Source organism: Nanorana parkeri, unplaced genomic scaffold (assembly GCF_000935625.1).
Source record: "Nanorana parkeri isolate BGI_ZX_2015 unplaced genomic scaffold, ASM93562v1 scaffold1073, whole genome shotgun sequence".
Classification (NCBI taxonomy): domain Eukaryota; kingdom Metazoa; phylum Chordata; class Amphibia; order Anura; family Dicroglossidae; genus Nanorana; species Nanorana parkeri.
The window spans coordinates 257,097-268,954 of NW_017307341.1; the positions used below are offsets into that span (position 1 = coordinate 257,097).

Below are 11,858 nucleotides of genomic sequence, written 5' to 3' on the forward strand. Positions count from 1 at the left end.
CCTGTCAGCGTGGTGCACTGGCACTTTAGTATTATTTATGCACTCCATGCACGATTTGCACGATTGGCTTTTTTTTAAAGCTTTTTGACCCACAGATGCTGAAGGTGCAGGTTTCTTCGGGGCCTATTCCTGATGCTGGGAGGAGATTCTGTGCCTCGAACGGGGTTCTCTGTCTCCTCCCACCCAGGAGGGGGGTTTCTCTTCGGGAGATCCCCCCTGCCAAGTACTGTGAGGGACCTGTTTCGGCAGGTCCCCGAAGGAAATGGTCCACCGGCCTTCGGGTTGGTGGGCCAACAGTCTCAACCCCTGTCAGGAGCCTTGCGCCCTGGGTGGTCGGGAAGTAGGTCCCTTCTTCGGAAGGACCTTGCACCCTTGTGCACGTTTTTGTGTGCTGTGATTTCACGGTTGCACTTTTTTTGTTCACAGTTTATAGCTTCTTGTGCTATCCCCCTGGTTTACTGCAGGAACATCACGGTTATAGCTGGGTTCACCTGGACATCGTCCAGCTCCCATGCTCCTGCTTAGCTTGCCTTGTTGATGATCTGGCTTTGCCTGACATATATGGATTGGTCTGATTGATTTGTATGACAGGTCTCCCTGCAGTGGCTTATTATATTATACTGCTGGGAATTGCATAGAACCCTGACATCGCTTTCATGTCTATGGACCTCCAAACTCAGGTCAATTGATGAAAGTCGCATTTTCCTACAACACTTAGATATGCATGGTCTTGACTGATTCACATGACAGTTCTATCCTTGCAGCAATTTCCTGCGGTATTTATGTGTTCTGCCCCTGGAAAGATGGCGGGTAAAGCCCTTGCACCTTAACTGTAAAGTAAATTTGCTGCTTTCCCGGTCATCTAAATGGTTAAATTAAGCCCGAGTTTTATAGTATTGATTTCCTGGAAGTACAGCCGTTACCCTGTTCTCATCCCCGCTCTCTGTTTTCATCCACAGCTTTATGTATTAAGCCAGGGACAATGCATCTACCGTGGGAAAGTGTCAAATCTCGTCCCCTACCTGCGAGTCCTGGGATTAAACTGCCCAACCTATCACAACCCGGCTGATTTCGGTAAGTAGAGCCAAACCGAGATCTTTCGCAGATTGCAAAACAACCGCTGACGTTTTTTTTTTTACAACTGCAGTTCGGTGATGAAGAACTCTTATTGCAGTTAGTGAATCAATCACCCTGGCTGTAAATAACATTTAATTGAACGTTTTTTTTAATGGTTGATCGATATGAGGTTGATTACTCAGGCATGTTTCTCAAACAAAACTGCAAATGTGTGAATATCCATTTATTCCATGTATTCTATTCCTTCTTAAAGCTGAAGTTTAATCTGCTTATATTTTACCTTCCCTGGTCCCCCCCCCCTCCCCCCCTATAAACATGCAAATGTAATTTTTAAATTAAAACCTTTAATTTTTATTACACACTTTATTTTAGAACCAGTGACATCATCACTGGGTCTCTGTGCTTCTCTTTCAGACCATGGTTGGTGGGAGGAGCCGACAGGGTGCTCCTGGCTTCCTGGAAAAAAAAACAGCAGCCTAGTACCCCTTTCAAGAGTCCTTAGCCCTGATGCAAGCAGTGGGTTGGATCATGGGAGGAGTTATGCAAATATCAAAATGCCTTGATGGGTGGATATCATGGATGGATAGCGTGTACAACTGTGCAGGGCTGAAGAGGACTTGTGTAAAGGACTATTATTTACCTGATCCCCGCTCTGGCTGGCTCCTGTACCTGCAGCTTCTTCCGTCTAGCCAGGGCCGGATTTCCATATTGGGTGCCTATACGCACAATTGAAAATCTGTTTAGCCTAAGCCGGCACCCTTACCTGCTGTGGGATGCACCTTGCCATCACATAAGGCTGCCCCAAACCACTGTTCCCATCAGTCAGGCATTTTACAGCCTTATGCAGAGCCGGGGTCCTTTCCCCTTGCTTGTGGAAGCTGGTGATGCCTGTAGGTCTTGGAACAGGAGGTGCATTTTGTGCAGAATACACACTCCTTGCTATTGCCAGTGTTGTATCTTGACACAACACCCAGAATTAGGCAGAGTAGGTACCTGCATGGCGCCCCTCTATGGAAGGCGCTTGTAGGCACGTGTCTACTCTGCCTATTGGTAAATCCGGCCCTGCGTCTAACAGGCCCTCAGAGGCTCACCAATGTCATCAATTACAATGCAAGTTCCTTAGTCCTACAATATATGTGTGGACGACGAGGGACAGTACATGAGCTGCAGTGTCAGTGGGAGGCGAGCGCCGACAGTCGGGGGGTAGCGGGCATCAGGTAAGTCCTTTACATAGGTATCCCAGGCCTAATAGAGCAGTTATCCCTTGTAGTGCGGGGGTTGCCCCACTGCAAGGGGAATTCCCCACAGATATAGGGTTTAACTCAATGAATAAGGTGAACCTGCATTCACATCAGTTGTCCAGTTATGTGCAAGCAAAAGTCTGGATTTTTGGGGTATGTGAGGACAACATCGCTTCACCTTATTCACTAAGCTAAGTGCACATTCATTATGTAAAGCAAACATCCTCCACTCCTTTATTAAATAAACCACATAATATCATATCTGCAGCTGAAGCAGTGTCATATTACATGCACTGCCGATGATAGAAGATGCATCAGGCTAATAGCCAACTGTGCCCGCCCCCTCCCCCGTCCGTTTTGCCAGTCAGCCCTGGAGGATCAGACAGGGGGGGGGGATCCCTGCAGGGAGCCGTGAGTGACACGGCTCTCTGCAGGGATAGATCGAGAAGTGAGCGAGCGGCGGTATGTGTTCGCTCACTTCCCGATCTACTGAGCCGACCTGTGACAGTTTCATTGTCACAGGTCGGGTCATATTATGAGGCTGAGTGAAAATAACTTGCCTCATAATTCTCCTTTTAAGGAAACAAATGCGGAGATCTCGTTGACTGTGAACAGCGCAGACATCCTACCCCACTACTCTTACAGCTGCATATTGGGAACCCACATCTGCTAGTTATGTGACCTCTGCCAAACAGCTGATCCAAATCTTTAGCAGGGATCTTGTGATCATGTGCCAAGGCATTCAGTCATGTGATTGGCCGTTATGAGATCCTCAATTGGCAGTTTGTACAGAGAAGGAATGTCAGGGTTCTGTTATCTTCTGTGACACCCAGGGAGCAGGGCGGTCAGGGTAGAAGGGGGAACGTCGTATACACAAATCGGTCTGCTTCAAAAATCACCACAAATCAATATTGCCAGTTACATCAGTGTTGGCCTTGAAACAAGGACGCCTCCTGTACAATCAATTACTTGTTCTCTTGTTAAGTTTCCTTTGAAATAATGGAGCCGTGATGATGTTATCCCGAGAAGGAGATTTGAGCCATTAGATCAAATGTAGAATATCATTGTCCTCTAGTGCCATCTTGTGGCTCAATTTCAGAATACCTACCAAAAGTTACAATTAGTAGTTACAATGTATTGTACACAATGGAGTAACCCATTACTAACCAGTGCAATGTCAAATGCATCCATTCAGAACAGCCAGAATGATAATGCATATATTTTTAATTGTGCAACTTTTTTTCACTTTCAGGCTCTATAGGCATGTACGTGTTTTAGCTTTTATGTCAGTGTGCACCTCTCAGTTCTAATAAAGAAGTAATATAATAATAGTTATTTGTTTACATATCGAATATAAATATAGCTTTTAAGTGTTGCAGTTTCCAAGATGGTATTAGCAAGTCAGTGGTGGATTTTCCTTGTTGCTGTTTAGAGCCCAACTCAAGCCACACCAAACAAATAAATAAATTAATAATAAGAATAATAATATTTGTGCTGTTAAGGTTCAGTGTTAATGAATTATGTTGCACTCTTGCTGATTATAGTAATGGAAGTGGCCTCAGGAGAGTATGGAGACCAGAACCCCAGGCTGGTCCGAGCTGTGCAGGAAATGGGCACTACGGAGCTGAAGATGGACAATTGTGGGGAGAATGAACCCAACCCATTCATGTGGCACACACCGGCTGATGAGGTATTTATGTAAAACATTTAATTACTTTACAAATGTTATTCATGAATTAATTTCAATTTAATTTCAATTCATGATCAACATGTAATATAGAGGAGCACACAATGTCAACTTGTGAACAACACAAAAGGAGAAAAGCACCCTGCATCCTGTGACTCAGCCCACAATATGATTCATATGAATAACAAATATTCTATAAGATTCAACCCGTAACACGTGAGCCTAAAAATCAAAGATTATATAAGAGTTGCAAAAATTACATAGAAAAACAAATCCATGCAAGGGTTTTTCACCTCTATATATACACATGGCATGTATGTCACCTCTATTATACACAATGTATACACATGGCATGTAAGTCACATGAAGTGAGCAATCTAGGACAACATCGCTGAGCTGGAAAGTGAGCTGAATTGGATAATTTTTCCAAATCAGCTATTTTGTCCTAGATTGTTCACTTGTCCTCCCTTCTCCAAACTCTTCACCCTTTAGTGAATAGCCCTGTTAGTCTTTGAATCCTAAAAAGGTATCGTCAGTGTCATCATCGGAATTCTGATCAGGAGATGAAGAAGGCACGGGAGATGATGGAGTAGATATAGAATAACTAGTAATAGGGGTCCTGGGTGTAGTTTTCGAGAAAAATCCCGTTAGTGTGGTCCGTTTTGTCATTTTCTTTTTTGCTTCATAAATTTCACGATAGCAACGTATTTGCCGTTCCACTTTTGTGAACCGTTCAACAATCGGATCCATAGCTTCCAGTTCTAACATAGCTGCATTCACTTCTGAGAACACACCCGCTAATCCCTTTGCAGTGAAGTTCTTTGGTAATTCTTTCCTCTTCTTCTTCCTCCTCTTCTAAGTGTTGCTGTGCTTCCAACTCTATTAAATCTTCCGTACTTAGCTCTCCCTCAGTATATTCCACTAATTCTTTAATATCTTGCAGTTCAACCTCAAAATTAAAGGAGAACTATGAGATGAGTGATTTCCACTCACCTCATAGTTCTAAGCCGACCTGTGACAATGAGACTGTCACATGTCGGCTCAGTAGATCGGGAGGTGAGGGAACACATACCGGGTTCCCTCACCTCTCGATCCTGTCATGGCTCTCTGCCGTGACAGGGGGAGGGGCTGGATTCCCCGCTCCGATCTGCCAGCGCTGACTGGCGGAACGGACGGGGGAGGGGGCTGGTACAGCTGGCTCTGCCTCTAGATAGCCAGAGCCAGCTGTCACTCACGCAGCTGGGCGGACCCCGTCATCTACGTCGGGATCCGCTCCAGGTGCGGCTCGCGGTATACTGAGCTCGCGGTATACTGAGCTTAGGGTGACGAGAGGACACTAGTTTGTGTCCCTCCCGTTACCCTAAGGAGAACTATGGGGAAAAACACTGACCCCATAGTTCTCCCTTAAAAGCCTTGAAGCCAGGCATTGTTTTAGCTTCTGTGTGTGTGTAGGACCTTTCAGGCATTTTCTTCCAAAAAAGTCCGGTTTCATCCACATTGAAGATTTGTTCTGGACAGTAGCCGCCTTTCTCTATGATTTTATCAAATTGGTCAAGAAATGTTTCTGCTGCTTCTACATCTGCACTTGCCGCCTCACCACTGACACTCCGATTATGCAGGTTAAATCTGCGACAAAACCTCTGAAACCATCCATGACTTGCTGTGAAAGTTTCAGTCGACTCTTCACCTTCACGCGCCTTCAAAGTCTTGAAGATACTGAGTGCCTTGGCTTGAATTATTGAAAGACTCTTTGGCATTCTTTTTTGTATTTGGTCATTAAACCAGATCGCCAATAATTTTTACATGTCATGGATGAGGCCTTTCCGCTGCCTAGTTATTATGGCTTTAAAACCTGTTGATGTTTTCACTGCCTCCTTCACTCTGTCTTTGTCCTTCAGGATGGTTGAAATGGTTGAATGTGCCAGATTCACGTCCCGTGCTATTCCATTAACTTTTTTACCAGTTTCATAGTCATTTATGATCTTCACTTTCATGTCAAGATCAATGGCCTTCCTTTGTTTTTTGCTGCTTTTTCCTGGTGAACTCTTCCGTTTTGATGACATCTTGTACTAAGGGTTACAAAATAAACAATACAGTATGGAATAAGGTACCCAGATCTCCCAACACTACTCTTCAAGAAAAAGAAGTATTGTACAGTACTGTACATTGTCACACTACAGGTACCACCTGGGCTGCACATCAAAGAAACAGCAAGGTGGCTGGAATGGCTGGCACACCATGCATATACAGTACTGTAGTGTTGCAAATATACAGTACTGTACTATCCATACAGTACTGTACTGTAGACAGTATGCTGCATAATACTCACCCAGAAATCTGTAGATTTTCTGCATAGAATCAATGTCGCAGTGTAGCAGTAGAAGTCACCATAGGCCGCACTGTACAGTACTGTAGAAGAAGCCGTAATGCCGCTCATGCTCCTACGTCTGAACTGCGCGCCGCGCGGTCGCAAGTCCGAATTCCGTCGTAAGTCTGAAAACACACCCCCAGTCGTAAGTCCGAGCAGTCGGTAAACAGGTAGGTCGTTAAACGAGGAATGTCTGTATACACATGGCATGTATGTCACCTTTATTATATACAATATATACACATGGCATGTATGTCACCTCTATTCTACATGATATATACACATGGCATGTATGTCACCTCTATTATACACAATATATACACATGGCATGTATGTCACCTCTATTATACACAATATATACACATGGCATGTATGGCCACTTAGCAAAATACTATATGATGGTATGTATAGATTGCGATGGTGTTGCACATACATGAGTGATCATTGGGTAGTAGACATGTATCATTCTGAATCGAAAATCGTACGAATTCTCGGAAATTTGTACATTTGTGCATTCGAATTTCCGAATGGCAGAAATAACAAAACTTTTGGATTCATCCGAATGTACCACTTTCCGAAAATTCGTTACAAATTTCAATTGGGATTTTCGTTTCTGCGGACTGTAAAAAAAATTTAATTGTCTTGCCTTTTCTTTGTCACTTTGCTGCAATGAATATTTGTTCACAATTAACGAATATTCGTCCGAATACGAATTCCGAACCAAATTGACTTCCGGACCCGAATCCCAAAAAACTATATAACGGAAAATCTGAAGCGAAGCTAAACGGATTTTTGCCAGCTTACATGTCTATTTGGTGGTGAAGAACCTGCAAGAATGATTACACTAGAGCTATGTTGCACAGTTTTGATCACCAAATGATCATCTTTGATTTGTGATTGACATAAGTCATATTGACTTATGCCTGAAAAATGGAATGCAAGTGGATATCTGGTTTCCATAGACTATGATGGAATAAAAACAGCTTATTATAGTAATAACTGCAGAAACAAACAAAACAGTATATGATAAGACAAAAAAGTTAATTTTTCTGTGCATGTGAAAATACTGTGTCTTACACCCTATTTGGTTACCTGACAATATGTATGTGTGATTTGCAGGACTCCTTACCCTCAGAAGGATGTCACAGCTTCTCCGCCAGCTGTCTCACTCAGTTCTGTATCTTATTTAAGAGAACCTGTCTTAGCATCATGAGGGACTCGGTAAGTTACTAGTTCCTATATGCATTCTATATATATATAGATAGAAAACAATATATGTATAAAGAAAAAAAACATATATAAATAGATAGATAGATAGATAGATAGATAGATAGATATTATAATTAGCAAAATGTAACAAAGGAGTTTAATAAAGGGTGCAGAGGCCCTTCTTCTATTCTCAGTGCAATAACCTAAAGAACTCCAGGGAAAAAATAATATTAACCCTTGCAGTGGGGCTACCACCACACTGCAAGGGTTAACTGCTTGTTTTCATCTAAGGACTAAAATAAAAAAGTTATACTCGCCCGAAACGAGTCCCAGTTGGCTGGGAAGCCGGCTCCATGTTACCTTGCGGCACTGCCGGTCAGAGGAAGTCTCCCTCTGACCGCAAGTTCCGGTATCCGTAAGGTATCGGAGCATTTGGGCGACTACTCCTACACGCCCAAATGCTGGGTATTGGCACAGATACCGATACTAATATTGGTATCGGTGCATCCCTACACCACACTAAGGCAGGATTTTGTAACCACAGAAGCCATTTTTTAGCTGCAAAGCCAGATAACAACAATGTGACCCAATAATATAAACAATGGGTATAAACAATACATAACTGGAATTATGATCAAAGTCTTTGAAGGTCATCTTCAAGTCCACCCAACTAGTATCTGCACACTAGGGCCCTACGCGCATGACACCACCTCAGGGACATTACCATCACAACTGCAGATGCCAACGAATAATAACTCAACCACAGGGATGCCATACCTGAAATGGTTCCCCAAGGTTAATTGACCTTTAATTGTGGAGGCTGTCCTTTGAAAGACCCCAATACTTAGCTGCAGTGACAATGGAGATCAAAATAAAACAATATATTGTAGGTGCAATAGATAGCGCATGAAGAGGAATCTAAACATGGCTGGGGGAGGGGGAGGTGCTCCACCAAGGTTGCTAACTCTGACAGAAGCTGGAACCTTCGCTCTCCATTGGACCCTCCTGCAGGTCCTCTTCATCCCATTAACTTCAGGTCCCTTACCTCTAGAAAACTTTCCCTTACCATTTACCTCTCCAAACCCAGTCATGTAGTCCACCCAAAGACGCCTCTGTTTATTGCTCCAGGCCTGACTTGTGTGTTTTCTGACACTATGAAAGCTTAGTAAATGGGACACTGCTGACTATGGTACAATTAGGTAGTTTTTTTAGTCTTTAAACCAAAAATAAAATGTGGCACCTGTGCAGTGAGAACATCGTAGCTCTGCCAATGGCTAGCTTTTAGTGACCTAGATTTGTATGGCTGATCCTAATAACTCATGACTTTCTCTGCATTTTGTAGGTGCTGACCCACCTCCGTATAACATCACACATAGGAATCGGGCTGCTCATAGGATTACTCTACCTTGGAATTGGAAATGAGGCGAAAAAAGTTCTGAGCAACTCGGGTTTTCTCTTCTTTTCCATGCTCTTCCTGATGTTTGCCGCCCTCATGCCAACAGTCCTCACCTGTGAGTACCACTAGTGCTTTTTCCTGTGGATCAATATTCATTTACTTTGATCATCATGTGGGAACTGATGAGCACACAGTCCCAGTAATCTGGAGGGGGAAAATGCAGTGAGAAGGCCATCCCAAAGAGTAGGTGAGACTGGGATGGATGGGCATGAGTGGGAGACACACTTAAAGTGTATGTTAAGGCAAAACAGTTTTTTAGGTTTTGGATAGAGTAAGGAAGGGTTTGAGCAATCCCCTTCCTCCTTGCACCTCAAAGCCCTCTCCTCTTTTGTGAGTGTCTAAATACTGGTTGTACTGGCCCAGCTCCCATCACCTCCCTGCTTATCCTGTTATGTACTAGCAGGGGTAGGAGTGAAGGGGCACACTATAGAGTGCCACTTGAGTGTCACATTCAGGATGGGGCTCCCAGTAGAGGTCTCAGGGCTTCCAGATGTCTACACAAGGGAGGCTTTAATAGGTAAATGCATTAAATGCACATACAATGCACATACAATCTAATGGGAAGCTTGTTGCTGAAATGAATTGCCTGAGGACAGGGTCTCTTTAAGTAAATCATTTTCATTCAAAAAGACTTTGCAACACACTGTGTGGAAATTGCTGCTCTAATGACACGTATCTCAGCTTGACAAAGAGGCAAGGACCTCGAAACGCGTAGCGCTATCTGAACGCACTGAGCACCATCTCTGATCACCATCTTCACTGACGCTCAGGGAGTTCAGCCGATTCCACTACACCGCGGCCCCTTTGTCCCCAATTGCAGCCTCCCGTGCAGTCCGACTTGCTGACACCCATCCAGCGGACACTTCACACTGCTGTTGCGGCCAGGCCTGGCAAGCTCAGTCCGCACAGCCCCAGCATCTGACTATTCTTGCCAGCCAAAGACCATCCAGGCACGCACCCATCCACCCCACTGCCACTTCACCCTGTACCCTGGCTAACTCACGTTCTACACAGGGATTACAGAGGACCTTCTCCTGAGACACAGGGACACCTCAAACGTGAGTTTATCCATACAGTAGTAGCGCTCTAAAAATTATTTGTGCATTGTCTCTAATTACACATGGCATGTTTGTATGTCTCCTATTGAGCCCAATGTCTTTAATATGTAAACGCGCACGCTGGTCATACATGTAATGATACCAATTGCACCATTTTTAACCACTTGCTGCCTGAAGCAATTTCTTACTTTTGCACGCACATGATAAAACCTGAATTTGTGGCTAGAAACCCCCAAACAATTATATATTTTCTGAAAGCAGAGGCCCTGTAGCATACAAAGATGCTAATTGCAATTTTTTATGTTGCACAGTATTTGCACAAATGTTTATCAAACCAGTATTTTTAGGATAAAATACACTAAAATGAAATGTAGTGCACAGAAACAGAATATAATGTCCAATTTTTTGGAAAAATATAAAAGATGGGGTCACGCCGGGTAAATAGATACCAAACATGTCAAGCCTTAAAATTGCGTGCGTCCATGAAACCGCAAACAAATACAATAACCGAAATTTCCCATAGGCGACGCTTTACACGCTTTTACGGCTCATCAGCTAGATCCCTTGTATTTAAAAGCAATCGCTTGCTGTTTAAAACGGTACCAAGAACAAGGCGGCAGCAGCAGCCATGTTCTTGGTATAACCACTTCCAGCGGAGGACGTACATTTACGTGAACCCGCTGGCAGTGGTTAAATCAATTGCGCTGAATAGGAACTTTAATCGATTAAAAATGGAATGATCGGTCCTGAAAGGAAAAACAATCAAATTTCACAATCAAAGTTTAAAAAAAAAAAATATTGTTATGTGTATGAGCAATTAAACATCCAACAACCAAAGACTTAGGTCCTGTTATTATCATGATCATGCTGACAACAGTCCCTCTCTTTCTTCCTTTTGTTTCTAATAGTTCCACTTGAAATGGGTGTGTTTCTCAGAGAGCATCTCAACTATTGGTATAGCCTAAAGGCATACTACTTAGCCAAAACAATGGCCGACGTCCCCTTCCAGGTAAGGAAACACCCCTCAGTCCTCATAAGTAATAGTGTGCAAAAGCAAATGTGTGAATGGAGTTCTTGTAGCTAAATGTAGCCGATCATATTCTCTGTTCTAGGGGTCTAGTGCAGCATGGAGATGCAAAGGATGGATCTGGTTGGCTTTTGTGGGCAACAAGCAAAGTTCTTTTTTTACCTTCAATCACCAAATCCAGTGGTGTTGGACTGGATCCAGTAGCGTTGTGTTTAGATAAAGTGATGCTAAACTCAGGAGTTAAATCCTAAAATTGCAATCAAGTACCTTATCTATTTACAATACTGAACCTTATTTGTAGGGATGCACAGATACTTTTCGAGTACCAGTGCAGATACTTGGCATTTTCATGAGAACTACCAGGGTTGCAGCGGTTGCAGCTGGGACCTGGCTCTGGCCCTCCACCACTGTCCTGAAGTCTGTATTGTTTTAGAAAAACTGTCACATGACAATAAACAAAAATGTATCAGTACTCGTACTTGTAAGTACTCGGCAAGTACCAGTACTCGTACTCGCAAAACTGGTATCGGTGCATCCCTTTATTTATATTTATAAAAACAAAATCGTACATTAAAACCGAGATGTACAAATCCCAGGAGCTCCGTGTGCTCCTTACAAATGACAGCTGACTCCTAATTTTTGAATTTTTCTCTAGTGTAGTCTTGGAGCTCAAAAGTATCGGTACATGTACTCGTACTTGTACCGAGTACTGTACTTGGTATCTGTGCAACCCTA

The 11,858-nt window shown here is 43.3% G+C and overlaps 1 protein-coding gene across 1 annotated transcript in view; it reads left to right on the forward strand.

The window, feature by feature from the left end:
- LOC108796173 (ATP-binding cassette sub-family G member 1) overlaps positions 1 to 11,858 on the forward strand; it is a 103,237-nt gene that overhangs the window by 71,157 nt on the left and 20,222 nt on the right. Inside the window, exons 9-12 of the mRNA XM_018567612.1 lie at positions 3,863 to 4,008; positions 7,493 to 7,594; positions 8,925 to 9,093; positions 11,005 to 11,105. Coding sequence (XP_018423114.1) covers positions 3,863 to 4,008; positions 7,493 to 7,594; positions 8,925 to 9,093; positions 11,005 to 11,105 — 518 coding nt within the window. The remainder of the gene's footprint in view (positions 1 to 3,862; positions 4,009 to 7,492; positions 7,595 to 8,924; positions 9,094 to 11,004; positions 11,106 to 11,858) is intronic.